This window comes from Leptonotus elevatus, chromosome 15, assembly GCF_054856555.1.
Source record: "Leptonotus elevatus isolate MCC_2025b chromosome 15, RoL_Lele_1.0, whole genome shotgun sequence".
NCBI classification, from domain to species: domain Eukaryota; kingdom Metazoa; phylum Chordata; class Actinopteri; order Syngnathiformes; family Syngnathidae; genus Leptonotus; species Leptonotus elevatus.
In genome coordinates, this window is record NC_141253.1 from 10,399,693 (window position 1) to 10,425,475 (window position 25,783).

Sequence of the window (25,783 nt, forward strand, 5' to 3'; positions counted from 1 at the left end):
AGGAAAAAAATAAGCATCTGAGAACATTTTGAACATATTGAAGGTGCGTGATGATGTGGCTTCAATTCTGGTGAAAGCATCAACCAAAGTAAAAAAATCTTTATGTGCCCAAACACTGTAGCAATTTAACTATTGGATGGATTACGAGCAAGGGTGGAAGTGAAGCTTTTATTTCTCCAAGGAGCTCTAATTAAAAAAAAAACATTAAATGATGAAACAGAAGGTTAACTACACATTGTGGCTGTTCATTGAAAAACACCCACAAAGTTTTAATTACTTTACATGTAAAATACTTTTCTACCTTCAAGGTATTTAGCTAAAGCGCTTTAAAGTGGAAGGTCAAGTAAAGCATTTTTTTTTTTTGCAATGTTCTGAATTATATATATTTGACATGTGCCCCCACTAGTCTATACACTGTATTCTGATAAATATTGCATTGGCAGAGGAAGAATATTAAGAATATTAATCCACCTGCCATTTTCACATTCTATCGCTGTCGACTGGAATTGACATCAAAGTTCCCTCAGGCTCACATTGCAAACGTCACGTGACCAAACCCAGAAAACAGGCAAACTGCCCCTCATTGCAAAACATTAAATGATACCTGTTTTAAATAACATGCTTAACTGCCAGACAAGTGTAAAATAAAACAAACCTCCGTTAATATAAAATCATTATCACAAATGTTAATATTTATCACTTTATTCGATTTTTTTCATTTTAAAAAATGGCACAGTCATACCCCTAATTTTAAATTATAACAACATTTTACATTTTTGCTTTTTAAAAACATATTAAATACTGCAGTGATATGAGCATGCATTGGAATGTTTGCAGTGCTGCTTATAGATAATCAAAACATTTTAACAACAAGGGAAATTATTCATCCACTGTTTTATTTTTTATTTTTTATCATTTCGTATATTTATCATTTTGGATAGCAGACAATTGACTTTTTTAGCTCCAAGACATCAATTCTTAATGATTAACTCATCAACTAATTATTATGCCTATCTCCCTAACACCTTTACTTTATTTATTTATTTATTTTAACCCCTGCATGCCTACATTCAATTCTGATACTCCCAACAAACACACTCACCCGTGAGGAGGTCCAGGTTTGGCAGCGGTTCTGACAACACACCTCTGCATTGTTCCTCAACTGGCAGGGGGAGAACCATGAGGCCGTCGGCTAGCTGGGGGAAGTCCTTAACGAAGTTGTTATCTCTGCGGGGAGGAACAAGGGAGATTAACCCACATCAACCTGCGCTGCATACTAATTTACTCAAAAGTGGTGCTTTGGCGAAGCGGGGGAAAAGAAACTCCCTCTAGCGAAGAACAAAAGTGAGTCTCCGAGCAGGGGCGGACATCTACTAAATTAATTATAGAGGATCTATAAATGTGATTTTTGGCGCCGACTAGTGGTGGGGAAAGGAACAACGATTTTTTGTAGCGGTGCTGTCTGTGGCACTGGAAGCAGCAGAAAAATAAGATAAATGGAGAGACGAGAATTGATCATGCAGATCATGCAATTGATCATGTCCACTACAAAATGTGAAAAATGTGAATGCAATACCCTTTTGGCCAATGTTAGCCCCATAAAGTATGAGAGATGCCATTTCAGAAAATAAAGAGTCGTAAGAGACAGTGTGTGTGTGTTATATGCTCGGCATTTATCCAATGGACAAACTGCTTTGGGATTTTTATGACCTAAATGAAGCCAGCTCGGTTTCATTTCCTCCACACAAAAAAATGAGTTGTCCCGCTGTATTGTGCAAGTCCAGGCGAGCAGCAGCTGCAGCGACAGCAAACTATTCCCCATAATAATCCACTTTTATGGAAGTGAGCACGCGTGCCGTAGAGACTCCGGGGACCGTGATTCACTCTTCATGGTTTCAATTTTTCATCTTCTCACATTGCCTTCTCTGAGCACCGAGCCTTTGCGAGTCTCGCCACGAAGTCATGATTGACTCAAAGGCAGGCAAAGTGGGGAGCAAGAAGTGCTTCGAAAAGATTACAGACGCTCACATTTAAAACACTGATTGTAGAGAAGACGGATGGTAGTGTTGAGAACCATTTGTGATCCAGCAAATCCAAAAGTTTGGTTTTGGTGGTAGGGTCGGAAAGTTCACCACTTCACTCCTAAAATAATACATACATCTCGTTTTTAACCCTGTGTAAAGTTCTGGGCGAGTCATCACCGGGTCCTTTTATATATATATTATTATTTTTCTTTTTTTTTTCTTAAAGAGCTCAGCATTGTTCATTTGGTAATTTTACCGATTTGACATGTCATCATCATTGCTCTCTCTTTTTTTAATTTATATATATATATTTTTTTTAATTAATTTTTATTTGTATGTGGGTGAGTATTTGTATGTGCGTGCGTGCGAGTGTGTATTCATTAGTTCACCTAAAACCTATTAAAAAATCCCATACCGTTCACCTAAACCGAGCACTTCAGAACCCAGCCAGAGCCGTGATGCCGTCAGGAGACCCGAGGAAGGACCAAAGAAAGGAAAGGAAAGTGAAATCCAGACACCACCCACCACCTATACTATACTATATCTAATCTATAATCTATAAAATCCTTCTAGACTGGACGGACACACATTTTCAATGCAAATCATATATCATCAAATGTCATCATGAATTTTGTATAAGAAATGATGCTTGAAAGGCAATCGTTCTGCATGCAGGTAAATGTTCTTTTATATTTAATGATTGCAGTATTCTCATTTGAACTATTTAACGGATGCCAAAAAGATCGAGACACGGCCGTGGAGCCCTTTCCTACCAGATGTGGAAGAAGGTCTAAGGTTTAATAATGTCCAAATGGCGGCTCTGCCTAGCCCATATAACAACAAGTGACTCTATGGTCTTAACTGGATCCAACTAAATATGTGTGCCATTGATCAGAAAGCCAAGCAAGAGCGCGAGAACAGCAATGCAACGGCCTAGCTCAAGTCTAAATCTAATTATCGGTGACTAAGAGGTGCTTTCCATTGTGGCTAACATCTCATCATAATATTTGGGTAGGTTCTGCTAGAAAAGCTTACCCCAAGCAATGTAGAACTTGGTTTCAATCAAGTTAAGGCAGAACAATCCATAAACCCCCAAAACAGCCAAACCTTAATTAATTTACTTAATTAAGGAGGTCAGGGTACGTCGAAGAAAACCTAATCACGGCGAGAGCATGAAACTCAACAGGAAGGCTGGAGCTAAGATTCGAGCCCTGAACCACTAAGTCAGGGTTTTCCCAACCTTTATTGAGTCACGGCACATGTTTTACATTCGAAAAGTCTCACAGCAAATTGCAAAACAAAATTGCCGCAAAATGTATCTACATGAACTCATTCACTGCCATTGACGGCTATAGACGTCAAAAATTCATTTGAACTATTTCTATTAGTTTAACTCCCCCCCCCCACACACTTTTGTTAACTAGAGTATGGAAACCTAGAAAAAAATATATTGTACATTTAGAACAGATATTCAAATTTGTGATTATTCATGAGTTAACTAGTGAAGTCATGCAATTAATTACAATTAAAAATTGTATTCGCCTGATGCCCCTAATTTATAATAATCTTTTCTTTTCTTTTTTTATCACGTCAATTGTAATTGTAATTAATCGCATGACTTCAATAGTTAAGTGATGATTAATTACAAATTTGATATATTTTCAAAATGTACAATACATTTTTTTATCGGTTTTTATATTCTTGTTAACAAAAGTGGGAACAATTTTTAACTAATAGAAATAAGCCAAATTAATTTTTGATGTCTATAGCCGTCAATGGCAGTGAATGAGTTAAATACTGCAATGATCATTTTTCATTCTGCCACCTAGTGGAAGAGCATTTAATTACATTGCTCCATGCCCATCGAGGATAAGCTAACGTGCAAAGAGTTTGCATACGCATGACACAAGCAGCTTTCATCATTTTCCCCTTGATGGAGTGAATAGTTTACACCATGTTGTCCCCCAGCCACATCACACTGACTGCTGTCTACACACCTTGTAGAATAATTCCTGCTTCTTAATAATGTCCGCCATCAACGGGTCTGCGCTCCTCTCGGCATTTCAATGACGGCCACATCTACAAGCAATGAATGGGTCTGCTCGACAATGCCAACACTGTAAGCCATGCAGGATCCATGTGTGGCGAGCACATCCCAAGACTCCCTAATCCTTCCCATAGTAGCCGAGTACTGAATGCAAATCTTTGGCACGGGGCGCCACAAAGAAGTCATTGTCAAGTGTCTCATCTGCTTTAAGCAACATCACTTTAATTTGATTCAATGGCCATTAGCATGCGTTCATGTAGCATGTAACTTGGTATAATAATAATAATAATAATAATATACAGTAGTCCATATCTGTTAATAACATATTGCAAAAAAAGTAGAAAAAAAGAGGAAAAACCCTTGTATATAATAATAATAATGATGATGATGATATAAATAAATGTATTACATGATATAATGGATGCAAGTGCTAGGCATTTTTCTTCCCCTTTTTCATTCATTGAATACATAATAAAAAATACTATTAAATATGTATTAGGTATTCATATATATATATATATATATATATATATATATATATATATATATATATGAATTATAATTGTATGCTATGAATTAAAAAAAATATAATTACTCCTAAAAAAAATCATTTGCCATGAGAAAATTGACAATTATTGTCAATTTCAGTACAAATCAAGAAGAAGCAGCAATAATACAACTCTCCACTAGAGGTCACTCTTTCTCTGCATCAAAATAAAAGATCCATGCTTCCAGCACAAATGGGATCAACTTCATTTTTCTGCGCTTTATATAAGACTGCAGCACGCAATGTTCTTACACATTGATTATGAAGAACTGTTATGCTGCAAACTTTTTAATGTATTCTTAGAATATCAATTCAGTTAAATGTAAAAGACACGGGTTTGTGGCACGGAATGAAACTGGCACACACAAGCGTTAGCGGAAATGCGAAGCGGCAAGACGATGGCCACTTTGCCACAAAAAAAGCGAGAGACCACCAAACGTGGACGAAGCACATCTCTTGTACGGAGTGGAGAGGGGGGGGGGGGGGGGGGGGGGGGGCGACGTGCCCTTGGTGGCCTCCTGGAATGACGGTGGTGTTTTTGAAGTGTTCTCCAGTCGCCACAGGGTGCCAGTGCAGTGCAGGTGAGAGGATGGTTATGAATAGTGGGTGAAGGAGAGCAGGGACTGATAAGCTGTGTGGATGTTTGAGAGTGGCGTCTCTGCTCTGGGACTAAACAAACATACTTCACCGTCAAGTCGGCGGTACGACAAGACGTTGCTTGGCTAGTGCTATGCAAACTCTATACAGTAATTTCGGGATGGGCAAGTACCAATACCTTATCTAAATGTATCCGTATTTGCGACATTGGCCGATATCTTGAGGCTGATTAGTAGAAAATAAAATTGCCATTAATTTCATGCAATTTTAAGGAAAAATGCTATATTAAGATATATGTGTGTGTTTTTTTTCAAATTACCTGTCATTGTTTTTGGGGATGTTTTATGCAAGGTATCGGTACTTGGTATCATTATCAGTGACCACTAAAAAGTTGGTCTGATCCACACACACACAAAAAGCAACTTTATCCTATGATTATAACAATTTCACTCGAGTATTTGATATTTAATATGAATTAGACATTATTCCTTGATAAAGGCTCCGACCTTTCTATGTGGAGTTAGCATGTTCTGACTGTGCTTCATTTTTATAAAAAAAAAAAAATTCATTCTTAAAAAAAAAAAAAGAAATTAAAGGGGGCAGAAAGATTTATTACAACTTGTTAACATCTGCCCCCAATTAACACAAAATGAATGACAGCTATGATCAAGGCACACTTACAAGAATTAACAATTTTACAAAATTACAAAAATGAATTCAAAATCATAATTTATTGCTATCAATATCGAATATATTTCTTTAGTAAGTGTGCTTTTATACATTTCTTGAAGATACAAATGGACGCAGATGTTTTGATTTTTACAGTCCAGATTATTCCACAGATTGGTCGCCTGGTATGAAATCCATTTTTCTTTCTGTTTTGTTCATTATTGTGGTTTACAAAAAAATAAAAAATCAGTTCCTCTTAATTTCTACCCACTTTCTCTCTTTAAAAAAAATCAGTTTTGGTAAAAATTTGGCGATGAGCTTCAAACATCATTTTAAGACAGTTATCTTCCGCCAAGTCATTGAATTTTAAGAATAGATTAGACCTTCTTCCGCATAACAGAAGAGGGCTCCACAGTTGTGTACTCGATCTTTCTGGCATCCACTAAATAGTTCCACTGAGAACATGCAGTCTTCTGGTCATTTCTGTTCGTATAATATCGCGAGCATTAAGATACGAGAACCAGTGAAAGTTCCCACCAGAACTTTACAATGTTCATCAATCATATAAAACCTAAAAAAAGGTGTTTTCATTCTCTCACTTTTCATCCATGCACAGTCAATGTTGCATCAATGTCACTGAGGTGTTGTGTCACCCTGTAAGTGTATTAGATATGGGTCACTAGAAACTAATAGTAAAAAAAGAAAAGAAAAAATAAATCTGATAATGTCACTTATTCCTAAATGGGTATAAAACCAGCAGCGTAAAAGCAGCCTAAAGCAAACAATGTCTCCAGATGCTCCATATCTTGCTCCATCTTCTCCGTGACGTGAAAACAATCCCCGTTCTTTCAAGGATTTGATCGTTTTTAAAAGATAAGCGGTAGTCGCGGCAGCCGCGAGGAGATTATCATAATTGTGCTTTTTTGCATGTCTCGGCGTAAAGAAGTCATCAGCCGACTCGCAATCGTCTCTCTCCGTGCATCCGCTGGCATAAAAACATAAAATAAAACAAGCCACAAAACAGCCGTGGCGCAGCATGGCGGCAATTTCTGCGGCTGCCTCGCTGTTAGATTCAACAAAGAATGAGATAATTAGCTGGCGTGTCAAAAGGGAGGCACTAACAAAAGGAAGCGTGAACAAATAACAAAAACAGCAGTGAAAGCTGAGCGAAGAGTTCATCAGTTCATGTTTGCAATTTTTCTTGATGATAGTATTTGTGTGCAGTCTTTTTTTCTTTTTTGCATTCACAGAACTTTGCTTATTTGTAAAAATGGAAATATCGTCACGACTGAACTAACTTGTGGCCACTATTCGAGAGTTTCCGCCACATTTCACAGGAATTTTAGAATGAACATCTAATAATATAAAATGTTATATTACACAGAAATGTTGCTATTTTCCAGTTATATGCCAAGTTCGGATCGTGTTTGCAAGTAAATCTTTTGAACAGGAGTCATGTGTACTGAATACAATCTTTGTTGTTTGCCATTCATAAATGTGCCTAATTGTGGATCTTTTTTCGAGACCTTGTCAAAAGCCAAAGCAATACAATTATTGCTTTGGCGAGGGATGTCAATTACTATTTGTTTTCACTATTCGCAAACATCTAACTGAAGATTTCTTTAATTGGGATTTGGTGCGCAAATGTAAATTACTGTTGAACATTGTTTGTTTGTTTGGTTTTCCAACATTACGCTACTACGCAAACAAATCATATCCTTCCCCTGAGCTGTACATACAAGTGCAACGCAATGTAAATATGCATTCTTTATGCCGCCACATTGGCAGCTGCATGCCTTTCTTTTTTTTTTTGCACAGTGTTGAAATGAACTCCAGTGGCCGGGGGGCATTACCATAGAGATTGCGCTTTCCTAATGCAGTGAGGAAAGGAGAGGAGAGTAGCATACAAGGCAGCTAGCTGTGCAGCTAATTCGGAGGCATTACTTTATTTTTTTATTTATTTTTTTACACTTTGCTGCTTCTTTCATGTTTTTTTATTGCAAAAAAAAAAAAAAATCAAAGTAAAAATCGACCTGTCGCCTGGAAAAATCTGCTTCCCGTGAGGAAACAAACGAAGCATATATTGTTTTGTTTCTGTTTAAGTGCGCCAAAAGCAAGGAGCAATTGCATGAAGCGAGGAAATGGGCATGAACGTTGCTTAAGCAGCAGTTTAGTAATTTGATGCAATGCGTCAATGGTCTTTCTCAGTTTTATATACAGTTTCAATATTTGCTGCCACGACAGGCATCGACCACTTTATGGCCACAATTCCGCCTCAACTATGGGGCCCTTTCATGATAGACAATCGGGCAATCTGGTGTTGGGGGGCGTCAGAATGAGTTTGTTAATATTAGGGCCTGTAGCACCCTATAATGTAATCATTTCCTGAACATATAACACCTAAAAATGTGATCAAATTTGCACTTAACTCGATCAACAAATGTGATAAACTAATAACGTAAAAGTTTCACCAATAATGTACGCACACTAAAAAAAAATCCTGACTGATGTTACACTAATATTTTACCAAAAATGTAATACCTTTTTACATTATTAAATAACTCCACACCGACCTCCATTTAAATCAAACAGTGTTAAAAATTTACTTTAAATTAACTCTGAAACATTTAACACCAGCGTTTTAACACTCTGTGTTTTTTCTGTGATTATGTATAAAAAATGTTGATTCTCAAAACACTAAATGTAGAACTTTGGTTTGAAAATGAACATGACATCAGACGCGTATTTAGCCCATTATTGGGTGGGCTTCATAAATATATATATATATATATATATATATATATATATATATATATATATAATTTGATTACATTATTGGTGAAATTATTACATTATTAGGTTTTATTACATTTTTGATACAGTTCAATGCTAATTGTATGACATTTTCAGGAAATTACAGCATTATAGGGTCAAAAAAACAAAATCAAAAACATTTGTTTCATTAATAAAAACAATATTCCATTACACAAGTACAACTTATCTGCATTAAAAAACCTTCCAGTAGCTTGTTTCCCCTCCTTCATCAACAATACATTGTTGAAGCCACTGTCGCAAATAATCAATTTTGTCAATGAGTAATTAGGAATAGACATGAGGGACATTAAGGTACAATTAGCTGCCATTACGTTATCTGCCAACCAATGTCAAACGAGCAACCGCGATCATATCACAAAATAAGTCATTTGCCATTTCGCCTCTGCTAAGGTGGGAGAATACTAAATGCCGCCGACTTTGTACGTTGGGAGAAAGTGAGAAAAAAAAATTATGAATAATGTATGAAAGGTAAATGTTGGAAAAGTAGGATGAAAGGACAGAGACGGATAGCAGACCGGAGGGGGAAGTGAAATTGCAAACACCGCCACTGCGAAGTTCACTGCCTCACCAGGAGTTCATTAATCAATACTAAAACCATCCAGCTTCTAATTCTGACTTTTTAGCCCAAGTCCAAAAACGACTCCTCGCAGTGTTTTTTCCTTCATTAAAACCGAGCAGGCAGCTGAAGGCATCTATCAATGCCAAGCATTGTTAGCTGCCTCCTGTGAGGCAACTCCATCAAATGTTGACGCTTTGATGCCTTATGCTGAATATTCTCATTTGTCACCCTGCGGTCCGCCACTGGTTCGACTGACAGCTCTGCAAAGGTGATTTTTTTTTATGTGTGCAGTCTAGAACGGGCTCAATCGCAGCTTTTTGGATTGTTATTTACAACAAATGAATGTTCAGTGAGACAGTAAAAGTGTCAAAAACGACTGGAAAATTGTATTCTTATACATTTGGAATCTTGTCTCTATTTGGCCTCAGTCTGCCACTTCATACCGTTAGATATTAATTGTCTTTATTTTGAATGGTCAATAGAAGAGTACCAAGTCCAATACATCATCATAACTTTTGTAGGTTAAGACCAATGGCAAGCCCAAGACTTTTGGAGGTTGAGACCGAGACAAGACCAAGACTGTATAACAAAGAAAAATCACATAAAAAAAAAAAAGAGTATAGAATGATTGCCGTTAGCTCGGAACATTAGCAAAAAGGAAGGGATAGAGAAGAGCTTACTTTCGCGTATTGTTTTGAAATGGGGTGTCCTGATTTTTACTTTCCCAGCGTAGTTAATTTAAGGGTTACTTAAACCTTTATGCTTTCTTTCAATGTGCCGATTAAAGTTGCACTTTATATTTTGCATTCTTTTTCTCACTGATCACTGTAATACTGGCCTGTTCATGACCGGTCTTGATCAAAAATCCAGAGTCTGCCAAAACGGAGTAAAAATGCCTTTATCTCTAGAACTCCAACATGAGCTAAACATCGTGTACAGGCCTTAATGACGCTATTAGCGAAACGTCTTACGCCGAGCTCAGACTACATGATTGTAGTCCGATTTGGACACCACAGATACGTTGCTGACAAACAGTGACGGTCATGGCTGATTTTTGAGTTATGAGTTGCAAAACAAGTCATTGCCTCGTCTAGTGTGACATATTCAAAGAATGCCGAACTGGTGTCCACAAAACAGAAAATCTTCTGTCAGCCTTTTAAAAAATATATATTTGGACTGTATATTTTTAATTTAAAAAAATGACTGCATATATTTCAAATGCAACCCAAGGTGTTAGAGGTAGATAAATTCAACATCGGTCAGTGCTTTGGCCTCATAACACTGCAGGGGTGGGAATCTTTGAATATCTCACGATTCGATTCGATTCCAATTTTTAGGTCTGATTTTCGATTGGGAACGATTTTTGATTCAAAATGATTTGATTGACAATGATTTTTGCTTCAATCTATAGATGTGCAAGGAATTGTAATGATCTACTCCAGTCTGACTCGCTAATGCTAATTAGCGCGCTACTCGCGGCACTTTTAGACCTCAAAAGAACGGCTCCACACTGCAAAGAAAAAAAACTTTTATTAGAATAACTTGATCGTGACTTTTTCCTTCTACTCTCTAATGTGGCTACAACTTAACTGTGTATTAGACCACGTGGAACCACACTGCCTCTAAGTGGCCAAATCGGGCACAACATGAACAGTGCTCCAAATAAGGGCACACACAGACAAAGGCAAGACGGTACAAAATAATTTAAATAAAATCGATTTTGGGACATTAAAAATCGATTCTGAATTGTACTAAATGAGAATTGCGATTCTTATGAGAAACGATTTTTTGACACACCCCTACTGGTCTGCATCAAAAAATAAAAAAATAAATGACAAATGTTTTCTGCATCAGTTTTCCACACTGAAGACAGTGGTACCATTCATTTTGCCCCGTATGCATTTTGGTAGGCTACTTGGTAGTGCACTGGCCCAGCCACGTGGCTTAACGGGAGGGAACACTGCACACTACTAAGTTGAAAGATAGGTTCCAAGAACAATAGCTGAACAGCCAAGGGATTTACAGAACATACTGTATCTATTAGACCACTCTAAGAGGAAGAGTCACCCCACTTTGCTGCAAGGATATATATATATATATTTTTTTTAATCACTTTTTTTCGCGGCCAGTGGCTTTGAACCAGGTGATGGTTATCAGGAGTTTTCAAGGACTAGCTAAAGGTAAGCTTATCCTCAACTGGTTGCACAACAAGGCTCAGTATACAATCTGTTAGATGCATCCTAGACTCTCCGAGCCATCTTTCTACTGGGCAAGCATTTTTTATTTCAATTGCGGCTACTGGCATGTGAACATTTCTTCAGCTTTACCTTGACAAAATAACAATCATCTATTTGCTTTTGCAGATCAACCTACAGGATGCCAAAGTATGTAAAGTAAGCATACACTGCCTAACATAGATGTAAAATCACGTTGAGAGTAAAACAACTATAAAAGCCTATTTTGAAATCAACCTGTAAAGTAATAAAGTAATTTGTTATATTCATTACTGTATGCTAAGTAAATGTAAGTACTTTCCTACCCCTTACATTACTTTAATATGCCGGAACAATATTACAAAAATCTGATTTTTGTGAGGGAAAAAAAGGCAATTTACACCCCCCCCCACCACAAAAAAAAGTGAGCAGGTAGAAAAAAAGAATGAGATATTTTGATTCTACATCGGAAACAACCCTAGAAAGTTTTTTTGCCCGTACTTTGTTTACGCAGGAAAAAAAAAAGACCATTATTTTTAATGCAGAACCGTGTAATTGTTATGAAAACTTTACACTTTGGGGGGTAGTTGTTGCATTAAACCAAAGTCCCTATTGCATTTAAATGTTACCCCCACACAAGATTTTTGTGGTTGCCGTGGCTCAAGGGCCAATTTTGCTGTTTAACGTACCATTTTACTGCTTCCTTACCACTCACCATTTTCATTGAATCTTTAAACATTTAAACCCATTGTTGTTCAGTGTCCAAACAAGTACTTGATTTGTAATATGCATTGCCGTGAAAAAGCATACTTTTAAAGGCATTAAAAAAAAAAAAATATTGATTAGTAATGATATTTGACTGAAGATGTTTATGGTAACCGACATTTTGAAGGTGGCATTGGTTGGTTAATGACTTTGACAGATTTTGATGAAACCCTGAAACCTTTGGGGGGTTATGGTTATATAAAAGGAAAGCCCCTATTTATTTTTGATTGCTATCCAAACAAGGATGCTTAAGGTGGCTGAAGTCTGAAAGTGAAATTGGCTGTTTAATCGATGCCCGTCAGTTTTTTTCTCTCATACAAACTCTAAACGATTGAAGGGTTCTTTTATAAAAAAATAAAAAAAAATCTTACCTTTCAACTATAATGTTGAATAAAATAAAACCACACTTTTCTTTACATTACTTATACATTATTTTCTCACAATAAACTTGTGCTACCAACTTAAGGACTGGACGTATTGACTTTGAATGATATTTTGACCAAAATGCTTGAGGTTTGAATCAAGGGTCACCAGCATGTCACATTGTTGTCTCTGGTACAAGAATTTCTTTATTTAGTCATTGAAACAAAGCACCAAACATTCTGTGCTTTCTCAAATAGTTTCTGCACTAACTTTTCACTCGATTCATTTTTTAAATTTTTTTATTACTGTTTCATTTTCGACTAAACCCTTATCACGGCCTCCTTTTTCCCTCCGGTCAAACTGGCTGCGAGCTTGCGGTAAGCCTCTTTTGCAACAGCTGTTATTAAGCCAGGTTTGCTTTCGGCGCCGCCATGTCTCATACGAGCTGTTGACCAGCAAACAAACGCCTCGGGAATGAATGCAAGCTCACTCAAGGACAAGCAACCCACCAAGCCTACACATGCAGCCTCCAAGTTACGGTTGCATCATTTCGTCCAAACTGACATTGAGGAGCGCTCTCATCATGTAAATGGTCTTTCACTTGTGTAACACTTTTTTTTCCACCTATTAAGGCAGTCGGAGTGCTTCACACTGATGGCACAGCATCAGGAGCAATTGGGGGGGTCTCTGTGTTTGGAGACAACCACTCTACCCCTGAGCCATGCCACCCGCATGGCTAAGAAGAAAACATTTCAAAATAATGCCATTTTTAGCGATTTTTTAGTGATGTTATATTTTTCCAATAGTACTTATCCAAAGAAAAACATTTACCAAGCTTATGCAGAGCATGCTGTGTTGGTGAAGGGAAACTCCGGCCCTCGAGGACCAAGTGTGCCCAACCCAGATCTATACTATATATTTTTTTCTTTTTTTTTCTGGAGAGCTCAGTATTGTTCATTCGGTAATTTTACCGATTTGACATGTCATCATCATTGATCTCTCTTTTTTTATTTTTATTTTTATTTTTTTATTAATTTTTATTTTGTATGTCGGTGAGTATGTGTGTGTGCGCGTGCGTGTGCATGTGTGTGTGTGTACGTGCGTGTGAGTGTGTATTCATTAGTTCACCTAAAACTTATTAAAAAATCCCATACCGTTCACCTAAACCGAATACTTCAGAACCCAGCCAGAGCCGTGATGCCGTCAGGGGACCCGAGGAAGGACCAAAGAAAAAAAAGGTAAGTGAAATCCAGCACCGACCAGACACCACCCACCACCTATACTATACTATACTATATCTAATCTATAATCTATACAATCCTTCTCGACTGGACGGACACACATTTTCAATGAAAATCATATATCATCAAATGTCATCATGAATTTTGTATAAGAAATGATGCTTGAAAGGCAATTTTTCTGCATGCAGGTAAATGTTTGAGAAAGAAAACCATCATGGCAGAAGAAAACATCTCACTCTTCACGAGACCACTTGCTCTTTGACATGAACGTGTTGTCATGTATGACATATTGACAAAATGATTACAGCACTGGAAAGAGCTTGACAAGGGCTTTAAGATGACATATGACTTGACATGGTTTGTTGCTCATTGATTTTTGAAGGAGCAATTGTAACCTTGGCTTCTTCCACCTACGGAAAGGTGGTTTAGTGTGCTTACAATGCACATTATAATACAGCAATTCTACATATTTCCCAATGAGGCAAAGCAATCTGAATAAGATGCCACCATTTTAGATTGTGATCTTAAAATTCGACTTCTTTCTTGTCACACTCGGGCGGTTTAGCACTCCATCCAACCCAGTCGTCTCATGGCTTCTCATTAAGAAAAGAAAAAGAGAAATTACCTCGTACCGTTTCCTGATAATTACTGGGAATTACAGCTAAACATATGGGAAGAGAAAGTCGCCAATTACACGTGTGACTCGCTTTGAGAAATGTGCACTTAATCGAATGCTTTCTCCACGTTACATAAGATGGGCTAGTGGACCCAAGCCTTTAGTCAGACGGCGTTCTTTTCACAAGTCCAACAGTTTCTTTATGGCAAGGCAAATTAGACTTGACTCCATAGTGCCATAATTAAAGTGAACAAAAATGAGATGTATGCAGTTTGTTGAGAGGCTGATTGAATACATATGTGTCGAATGTCCATTTTATCCTAAGACCATTTAAACAAAGGTTGTGCTTTTATAAGGGAAGTCAGAAGAAATGTAGAATGTATTTTTAAATATAATCCTATTTTTGATTTTAGCCTTTAAATACAGTGTAGAAGTGTGGACAGACAAAAACCCCCACACATAATTAATTGTTTAGCAGGCGTTTCTCAAATCTCTAGTAAGTAAAACAGTTTTTCAGCTTTTCCGCTCGGCCAAAGTTGAGCAAATTATCATAATAATAATAATAATTAACATTAGTAATAATTACATTCCCTATCAAGTAATTTATTGACTAACTTCATTACTCCATGAAGGTAAATAATTACTAGGGAAAATAATTATTGTGGTCCTTCATTTTAAAAAAAAAAGTCAAATAATATATTTTTTATTTTTATTCTTTGAACAGGGCAAATGCATTGCAAATGAGTGGAGCCGCATAGATAGATACTTATGGGGAAATCCGACTTAAGTCAAAATTCGGGTTACATCGCCAGCGTAGGAACGAAACTCCGCCGTAACTTGACGACTCCTTGTACAATCTATTATATTGAAACACCATTAAAACACCCTCACATTTGCCAAATACCCTTTTTAATGTAGCTACAATAAAGACTAAAGTGGCCTTTTGACTGATAGATTTAGACCAGCGGTGGGCATCGAGGGCCGGAGTCCTGCAGGTTTTGCATGGTGCCCTTCTCCAAGACAGCTGATATATAACCAGCTCATCAGCAAGCTTTGCATAAGCCTGATAACGATCCTGTTGATTGGAATCAGCTTGTGTTGGAAGTGAGAAACCTCCAAAACCTGCAGGACCCCGGGCCTTCGAGGGCCGCGATTGCCCACCTCTGATTTAGGCGATGCATTGAGCCTGACAAGTTGACAACCCCCAAACCGGTTGTTTTATTAGCAGAAAATATGTTAGAAAATGGCAACTGCAGATATTTCCTGCGTTCGGTCAGTATATTGTCCCATTCCAAGTCCAATTGCGTTCAAGGTGTAATGGAATTGCTCTCAACCGTAACATTTACATTAACACGTGCAACTTTATCACACCCTGAGAATACACCATCCGCGAGAAATGGTAATATTCTGTAATTCCATAACGGCAAAAATTCATTCCCCCGGTGAGCTCGCAAGACGCCTTGTGAGATCAATTTGAGACAAAATGTATGCAATGGAGTTATAAATCATAGGGTTTCTTTTTTTTTTTTAAATTCAAATACAGTGCAGTACCTGAGAGGCTATAACTGTAAAAGTCATAGGATTCATCTACATCATCTAATATTTCACTTTGCATTGCCAAAGGCCTCTCTGCTGATGTGGGAAACAGCAAAAAGTGGAGGTTGAAGGCTGTGGGATATGACGCGCATCTACATATCAAAGCGGAAAAGGGGGTGAGGTGGGGAGAGGGAATTAGCTGAATAATAACCTGCATTTACATATCGCTATCAAAATATATTTTTTTAAAATGAGAGCGCGTGCACAGGGAGGAAGTCGGTCATAAGACAAAGCTTTTGTTCCTTTAACAAAGAAGTCACAGTGGATTTGATAAGCGGCGTAAGTGCTTTAGTGAGCTGACACACGGTAATACACATGTTTAATTAGCGGGAAGTGGGTGGTGATATTACGCTTGTGTGTGCTCTTCTTGTCTAGTTAGACTGCCAGAGATGAAAAAGGGGTAAAAAGAGTAAGATAAAAATGAGGGGCACGTAAGAAAGAGTTGGCAACTCAATGGGGACTCAACACAAAAGCATAATAGTAACTATCAACAAAGATCCATGCACAGTATTTGATATTAAGTAGGTCATTTCGTCCCTGTATCAGACACCAATACATGAAGGACTAAGGAAGGGCGGGAAAAATGGGAATGTTACTTTAAATGTGTTCCCATTTAATTTTGTGAATACATTATTTGGTTAAGTTTGAAGTGTTTTTCAATTTGAAGCTGATCCACAAATGTGGCGCTCTGGTCCATGGCCCCCATCTCCCCTTATATAAGATTATTTTGTTTTGCATTTCTCCTTGCCAGGACAAGACGTTTTTTTTATCATTTAAAGTTAACTCAATATAGACAGCCGAGGCGGTAATCAGAGGCTTCCCTAATTGGCTGCTTAAGAGCGCCGCCGTCCCAGAGGTATCTTGAAGGGTAAGATGCAGACACAATTATGTACCCGTGGCAAGTAAAACTACTGTCTGAAGTCATTTGTATTGTTAACATTACGTGAATAACAATTAAAAAGTTGAGAGGATCACTGACTGCTTGGATTTTCTCTTAAAAACTTTACCAATGAGGTACCAGCAGTAATTTTATACCCATATCTGTTTTTTGTGTAGTTTTTTTAACCCATACTCGGTTTTGTTGTTGTTATTTTTACCCATACTGGGTTTTTTAGGCATAATTACGAGGACCAGTAATGAGCACTCAATGACTGGCAGATCTTCATCAATTAAGGCCAGCATAATTATAGAGATACAGAGCAGGAAACGGACATTATTCAAAGTTGTGTTCACTGCAATTCCATTCTAGTACTTTAGGTGGCAGTAATACACATTTCAAACTGCCAAGGAGCTTGAAGGGGATATAATAAACTACGGGGAAATGACTTTTTAATTGATTGGACACAAATAGTTGGGCCTTCCCACTCATTAAGTGTGAAATTGCACAGGCAAGTAAATCAATTACACAGGAAGTGTGTTTGCACGTGAACATGCACATGCAACAAAGACTCCCTGTAACCTTCACTGACAACCCGATCTTAAGCTTTGGCGCGGCATTTTGGGCGTTTTAGGCCATTTGAGAAAGAGCACAAAAAAACATGAATAGGTGAGTTTTTCATTGAATAACTCGGGATAAATTCCACAGGAAAATGTGTAAATAGGTGGATTTGAGAAAAGTGAACCACATATATGAAGGTATACCGAAGAAGTGTAGGGAAAAGATGCATGAAATGTCGCCTTCAGGCGGTTCACGAGACAAAGATGCACTTCTAAGCACCATCAATCTTTCAAACAATCCTGAGTCATATCGTTACACCATGCACTGACCGGTAAGCCCGAGGGTGCGTTTAGTCAAGCACAACTATCATGACGTGGGAGGGTGGGGTGGGGTACCGACGGGTGGGGGAGGGGGGTATGGTAGGGCAACCCACTGATGCCGTGTCCTTGAAAAGCATCAGCGTAGCGTGCATGCGAATGAGTAAATAGAAGGCAGCCAGAGAGAAAGTGCGATACAGGCTTGCCGTACTTCTACGTAGATACTCTTATCACCATCTCGGTCGTGCGATTACAAAAGCGCTTTCACCATATGTGACTTATCAACGCGCCACACCTTGGAGAAGGAATATGACCTGTTTTACTGGGGGGGGGGGGGGGGGGAATCCGCCAAGAGGGGATAAAGTCTCAATCCTAAATCTCTCTCGTCCGCTTGCCGCTGAAAAACACGGCAACTGTTTTAGACACGGACAAGCACACAAACTCCCCTATTGTGGGACGGTGAGCCTCTTTTCTCCTGGCTGCATCTTTAAAACTGATAAAAGGCGGGCGCTGCTTCACGATAATGTCTCTTCAGAGACGTGGAGAATAAACAGCAAGGATGTGAAGCAAGGTTCAAGGGAGGATCACATACTCAATATACGCCGGCACATGAAGTTGACAAAATAATGAGGCCATGTGGTCTTACATAACGGAACTTGACAAAAAATATGCCTCTTAAATCTATAAGAAAACACATTTTGAATAGCTGTCCTCCTAACTGACGAAAGCAAAACTTTGGGCCCTATTCTTGTAGACAGGAACCCATGTGCTCGTTGTAAGAACGGGCGCCTCTTCATTTTCAAGACGAGTCTACCGTGTATAGGACCACATTGCACTTTGCTGGGTGTTCTGCAGGATACTGTGTACTGCCTGGATTTTAATACGAATGAGGGGAGCCGCTTCGATTGGGCGGGAGTCGGCTGCATTCAACCCACAATGGTGCACATTGGAGAAAAATACCGTGCAGTAGTCAAGAAAAATACCAAAAGAAGGAAAACTCCACCCAGCCCTTTGACTTGTCAATATAAAATAAAGACACTTTTAAACAAATGTCCACTGTAGTGACCAGAGGTGGGCATTCCGTCAATATTTTGATGGCATTCCATGAACATTTTGCTGACAAGTGACGAATGAGGGGAATCTTCTAAAAAAATGATGGACTAAGCATTGCTGGAAGTGTGTTTTTGACCGTCAATATAATCCCATGTCGGTGAGGAATGACAGATTGTTGATGACAAAAAATTGTCCATTAAAGTAACTGAAGTACAGCGTGAATACATTAAAGAACATTCAAACAATTCCATGTTTTCATGCCTAAAAAATTATGAATTCCTGGAGGTTGCCAGAATTCATGTATGAAAGGGTCAAGCGAATTATAATAAAAGTCAACTAATATAACCACTAACAATAAAACTTGTTTTGACACATATTATACCAATATGTAAACGTGCACACTAATTACCGGAAGGTCATCTGGAAGATCTGTCCCAGGTTGACCTGTTGGCTTTTGTTGTCATAACCATGCAGCATCTCGCCAAACAAGGTCACATTGAAGTGGACGGCCTGCCGCGGACATTTCGGACCCTCACAGTTTTCGGACTGCAGCAGGCACGAGCGCCCATCTGCAGCCAGTTTGTATTCCTGGACGCACCTGAGGAAGCGATGGGGGGGGGGGGGATAAAAGTGTCAGTGTGACTTACATGATGTCATCAGGCGCATACGTCGATAGAATAACAATATTTAACAGACATAAGACCGGCACTTTCCTTAGCTTTCTGACTGTCTCTCAGTTAGGGAATAAAGGAAGCTAATGTCGTGTGACGCCATCCCCAAAGCGAAAACGCGCTCGGGGAGGATTAGAATATCCTTCACCTGTCATTTCCTAACTTTTTGCTGAGCGTCATCCAGGTTTACTGTATGAGTTATGCAAATGAATCAGCAGATGGCCATCATAACATTATCCTGCCCATTTGAAGTCGGTAGAAATTGTCTAAACGACGACAGTCAATTAAATGGCTTTTCTACAAAGTTAATTAACAGTCACTATTAGCATACAGATGTCTGACAAATGTTATGAACTGTGGCATTTACATCACTCTTGCATTGATTCATTCTACCTGGCTAAATGACTCCACATGTGAGAAAATCAAAGATGATACAATGCATGTGTTGCAGTTAATTATCAGACGTGGCAAATGACACCTTGGACTGGTTACCAGTCAGGCGCACGGCGCACGTAGATAAACTAGGGATAGACCGATTATCGTGTTTATCGTATTTGAAAAAATAAATAAAGATACGACAGTTGATAAAAGCTCAATTTAAAACTATTAACTTAAGGGAAATACTTATTTAAAAATTCAACTGAATTTAAAAGAGATGCTGCTGAATTAATTCTCTGCACCTTTTTGTTTTCTTTGAAATTAAAACAAAGATACGTGGAAGTTTAACATTGTACTTATTTTGACATTTTGGCAAATATTATTTCAACTTTACCTCTGACCAGTTGGATCGAGATCGGACAATATTTTGCATTTTATAAAAAATCGATGATTGGCTATAATGACCTCATTTGCCCGATCGATCAATGACATCATTGCTCAGCTCTGCGAAACAAGACATTTCATGTTGTATTTAATATTTTTTTAGAGGATTTTTTTTCCCTCATGTATTTCATTTGATGTCAATTACGTGGGTTTTTGCATTTCGTGGGCTGGGCCAGTCCCTATCCCCCAAGAATGGCGGCAGTTTAAATAGATATATTGCTCAATCTTCTGATCGAATTGGTGATCGATTGTTTTTTGAGCAGCTGAGAAATCCTGATCTAGGATCTCGGAGCTATTTATTGGTTGAAGTTTTCATTTAACTTTTTAGGACATGCTGCTGAGTCTGGGAGCTGCCTGAACTTTTTTGTTTTTTTTTCATTTTAAAGCAAAGATGTCAGTTGGCTAAGATAAAAAAAAAAAAAAATCAATATTTGATACATCTGAGAAATTGTTCAAACAAAAGCTTAAAGACATTTCAAGAAAGTTAGCAGTTGGAATTTGTATTTTTTTAAAATTCCAACACCAATAATTGTTTCCCTTTAACTGAAAATGAATATTGGCTCCAAATATTGGTCTTCCGCCTCCTTAACTACTATTAATCGGAATTGGTATCGGCCCTGAAAAAAAACATATCGGTCTATCTCTAAGGCAAACAACCATTCACATTAACACCTAAAGGCAAATTGAAGTCTTCAATTAACTTAAGAATCATGTTTTCTGCTTTTGGGAGGAAAACCTATGCAAGCATGGAGAAAACATATTGAAACCCAGATCTTCTGACAGGCAAAATAAAAAGGTACTTCAATAAATCACCAGCATATGCATGTCTATCTTGTGGGAGCTCATTTCATGCAACTATGCAAAAAGTGTCTGAAAAATGGATGGTCCAGATTTTTTTTTCAGATTATGCTCATTTTTAACATTACCCTGTGATTGCCTGGCAACCAGTCCAGGGTGACGTCTGCCTATCACCTGATGCCAAATGGAAAAAGCTTCAACCCTGAACAGGATATGTGTTATAGAAAATGGTTGAATGGATGGATTTTTAACATATATTTACTATAGTGCTTTTATGAGTTTGTTTGTACTTTTTTGGAGGGTGTGTGCTACGGTGAAGTGCTGGATGTGGAACAGGGTATGTGGCCTAAAATTTTGGAAAAAGTTTTATAACTCCTAGAACATATCATTGTAAGGCAAAGTGGAGAAAAAACACCTAGTAAATGTTTATTGGAATTTTTGGGGGGGGTTCTTTATTCTCACCCGCAGTGCATGAACACGTTGCTGGACCCGGGCTCGTCTTCGAGGGGCACCAGCTGCTGGTGACACAGCTGCTCGCAGCCTCCGTTAAAGCCGTCCGTGCAGTCGATGCCCCTGGAGTAGTCATAGCAACCGGAGTCATCCTTCATTGGCCTCAGCCCATTAGGACACTGCACGGGAGACACAGGCCAAGAGGAGGAGGGGGAAGAGAGGTGATAAGGGAGACAGAAGAAGCGAGGAAGGCACAGAGGTCAGCACATGCATTTTAATCAGCCGCCACTGAGGGACGCGCAGGTAGCGGCAGAGATAAGAGTGGAGGAGTGAGCAGCGGATGTCAAGAGAGAGGGAATCAAAGAAGTGAAAAGCAGAAGCAAAAAAATTAATGATGAATTAAAATATGCCTCGGCTCGTTCGGCAACTGATGTTTCACACTTGAAGGCCACTTTATATTGTAACAACAGCCATGCATACTTTTTTTTTTGTTTGCTTTGATTTCTATTATCAGAGAGGTATTCATCGGACAAAATGGGATTCTGGATCAAAGACTAACTATTCTTTAATGAAAACATGTTTTGACTAAGAATAAATTGTTCTTCCAGGTAGACACAATTCACAATAGGAAGGAACAACACAGCAATAATCGACCCGAATTTGAGCAATTTTAGATCAAAATCAGAAAAATCCTAATTGTTGGATGTTTCTAAAAAATGATCCTGAGGGATCATTCTTTAGTGTGCAGTGTCTTTAGAGTGATTTTTTTCACTCCAATCTATTCAGAAAATGGTCTGGGTAAATTATAACTGTTCCTTATGTGTGTGGTCTATCCACAGGCTCTGTTATTGTGACATTAAATATAATCACAGCCCATCAAAAAGCTTGCGCTGTTGCTGGACACTCTTTAGTCTACATTGTGTTTTCCAGTAGCAACCGAGACATCTGGTTTGGGGGAGGAGACTAATTGTTGGTGGAGATATCGTTATATGTGTGGTCGGCCGTGTTGGTCAGCTGGCCGCCTCCTCATAATGTGTGGGGTTTCTCACATTTTAAAAATCAGCTGAGATGTTAGAAATCATGTGTGTGCCCTGAAGAGAAAAGAAAAACATGTTGACAACAGTGTTATAATAGCTTGGGATTTTTCATTATGGTTAGTTTTAATTCATTTTGACTTCAAATTATAAAAAAAATCTATTGACAATTCAGTCCGTTTTAATTAGTTTTTGGAGCTGGTTGGTTTAGTTCTTTATTCTTTTTATTTTATTTTTATTATTAAAAAATGTGTCTAGTTTTTATTAGTTTTAGTATTATTTTTAGTATATGGATGGTGTATTTGTTGAGTGCAAGAACAATTAAAACGTCACCAAGCACATCATTGTGTAATAAAGTAAAGTAAATTACAATTCCCCAAATCTGTACAGCCATACAGTAATACCGAAAATAAATATATTTAAAAGAAATGTTAAAAATTAAACAAAAATGTGTTTAAAATAGTGCTATCAAAATTAAAACGTTAACTAATTAATTAATCACCAAAAAATTATCGCATTAATCATGTATTAATGTAGATAAATCACACTATTAATTTTGACTGCAGATGATCCTTTAGCTGATGGTTAAGTTAAAGGTAGCACAGGTTGTGTTTGAGCAATAAACATAACTACATGCATTAAAGTAAAGTATTTAATAAATGCTTGTGTATAAAATTCGGAATATTTGTTTGGAGTCATTTTTTCCCCATTTTAAATTATGCAAGTAACTAACTGATTAGAAAAAGAGCTACGGATGAGCATGGGTCCAAAAATGTTGAAGACGTCCTCATAACATTAAATGTTGGAAGAATTAACACATAACAGGTGCTCTTTAAATTTGGCGGGCAAAAAATGTTGATTAAAAAAACTTTTTAATTAAGTGATTAATCGTGAGTCAAAATTCTAAGATGTGATTAATCCAATTAGAAAATGTAATTGTTTGATAGCTCTTGTTTAAAACAAAACACATCAACATAAAAACTTGCCTGGAGTATGTCATGCGCAAGCATGCAACACATAGAAACAAGTAATGATTACACCCGGATTTCAACATCTTTTCGGAGAAAAAAAAAAGAAGAGTCAGATCCATTTTGTTCACTTCACAAATGTAATATCAACTTTAGCAGAGCTAGAATGGAGTCGTACATCATGACGGGCTGTGTAATTTTGCGATTTTCTTGCGGGTTTTCTCCAATTGAATAAGATGAGTTAAAGTAAGTAATCATCCCCTGTCTCACAAAATCCTTTACAGACTAAAGTGAAGAAGGTAGAATATATATATTTTTTCTTTTTGGGTGGATCATATGTTCCAATCTCCTCTCTAGCAGCAACTCCACTCCGGCGGCATAGGGAGAAAAAGTAAGATTTCTTTAAGAAATATTACTACACAGCCAGATGGTAGGACTATACCATTGAAGGAAGTGATGTATAATTAAAGGGGACTTATAATGGAACATTGACTTTTTAATGGCTTGTATCCAAATAGTCTCCAGAGTGCTTGCCCTTGAATCAAGTGTAAAATTAAGTAAGTTTTGTGCATCTCTAAATATGTATCTGCGAGCAAGCGGTTGTGCACTTCCGCCATACTGTTACGTAGCAGTGGCATCATTTGCATAATAATTGCCTCTGTCCATGACAGAGGGAAAGCTCAACAGCTATATTGAAGCAGAAAACATTACCACACAAATAGCATGTAGCTGAAATGGTTTGAAATTGGAACAGACTGTGTTTGACTTTAGAGCAGCGGTTCTTAACCCGGGTTTAATCAAACCCCAGGGGTTCAGTGAGTCAGCCTCTGGGGTTCGGCGGAGGTTAAGACGCATGCCCGACTCGTGGTGACACTACCCGCTTGGTCTATCTGTTCTGCAGGTAATTTGTTGCGCTCAGTAATCAACCGGCTGTTGTAATGGTACGTCATGTGATTTATTTATTATTGTAATCCCTTCATACTGATCTAGATCGAGTAAAAAAAGAAGAAGAAAGTAGTCAGACAAATACGTGCAAAATTAAATCACATGTATGGTGTTCCGCAGGGTTCAATTCTGGGGCTTCTGCTGTTTTCATTGTATCTGCTGCCCCTGGGTTCCGTCTTGAGAAAGCAGCTGTGTTGTTTTAAAATGCTCTAGAGTTGAGTGATGGGAGTCTGCAATACCACTGTAATATAAGTTGAATTTACATCCAAGCATAGTGAGCGTTTTTGTGATTATAATGGTTTATTAAAACAGAAATAATAATATCAGTTTCCCTATTAAAAGTTTTCAAATATTCTCCTGTAGACCCTTGAAACCAATTCAGAGTGTTGTCATAAAGCAAACTTGGTAAGGTGTTTACTATGCACGCACTCTCTCGCAGGGCAATTACAAATGAGACATTCACTACACCGATAATTACCAGTGAAATGATGTTTCACTCCTGAGTACACTTGAGGGGATTCAAGAAAACACACACACACTAATTAACTTTAGAAAAATGGAGCAATTCAAAGCAAAGCACGCATTAAAAACAACCAAATGCGCACAACAGATCCACACTAACAAAAGTTTAGACAGCATTGTTGCTTACTGTAAATACCATTAGAGGATTTATAGAAATCTTAGCTGTTTTTTTTTTTTAATCATCTGCTAATTCTGTTTCATCAAAAAAATAAAGTATTTATATGGGAAACTCTGCTAATGAGCTTGTTAACGGGAGTTAGTGCCCCTTTGAAGGCATAAGACCTTCTCCCACTCACAAGCTCAGCTCTAGTTCATCTCAAGGTAGCGGGTTGGGGTTATTCCGTATCAAACTCATCCAAAAGGCACAGAGGTACCTTCAAAGTGCAATAGTGCAGAATTTGACTTGCATTTTCACGAAAAATAAGTGTCTGAAGTCGAATCCTGGGGATTTCAAACTGTTGTCAACATATCGTACCAGGCCTCGTATTTCGCTTCCTTGACAAAATATAAGAGACAAAGACCATTTTGCTAAGACTCACCAACGTCACCATACGTGTCATCATTTGTTAGGATAGAGGGCTTAACCATTTATAGGTTTTAAAGTGGTTAAGGTCTCTTTACACTTACGAGACAATAATATTAAAAGCTACGTGAGGCAGCTGTAGGACTTCCTGGTTTGTTTTTAGTCGGAAA

General features: G+C 38.0%; 1 protein-coding gene across 3 annotated transcripts in view; it reads right to left on the bottom strand.

Annotated features, from left to right (window-relative positions):
• The window catches only part of astn2 (astrotactin 2), a 229,487-nt gene that overhangs the window by 57,023 nt on the left and 146,681 nt on the right, over window positions 1-25,783 (bottom strand). For all 3 annotated transcript variants that reach the window (XM_086096391.1, XM_086096390.1, XM_086096392.1), the window contains exons 12-14: window positions 21,634-21,800; window positions 19,290-19,478; window positions 1,103-1,227 (exon numbers count right to left, since the gene is read on the bottom strand). In XM_086096391.1, the coding sequence (XP_085952517.1) occupies window positions 1,103-1,227; window positions 19,290-19,478; window positions 21,634-21,800 (481 nt within the window). The remainder of the gene's footprint in view (window positions 1-1,102; window positions 1,228-19,289; window positions 19,479-21,633; window positions 21,801-25,783) is intronic.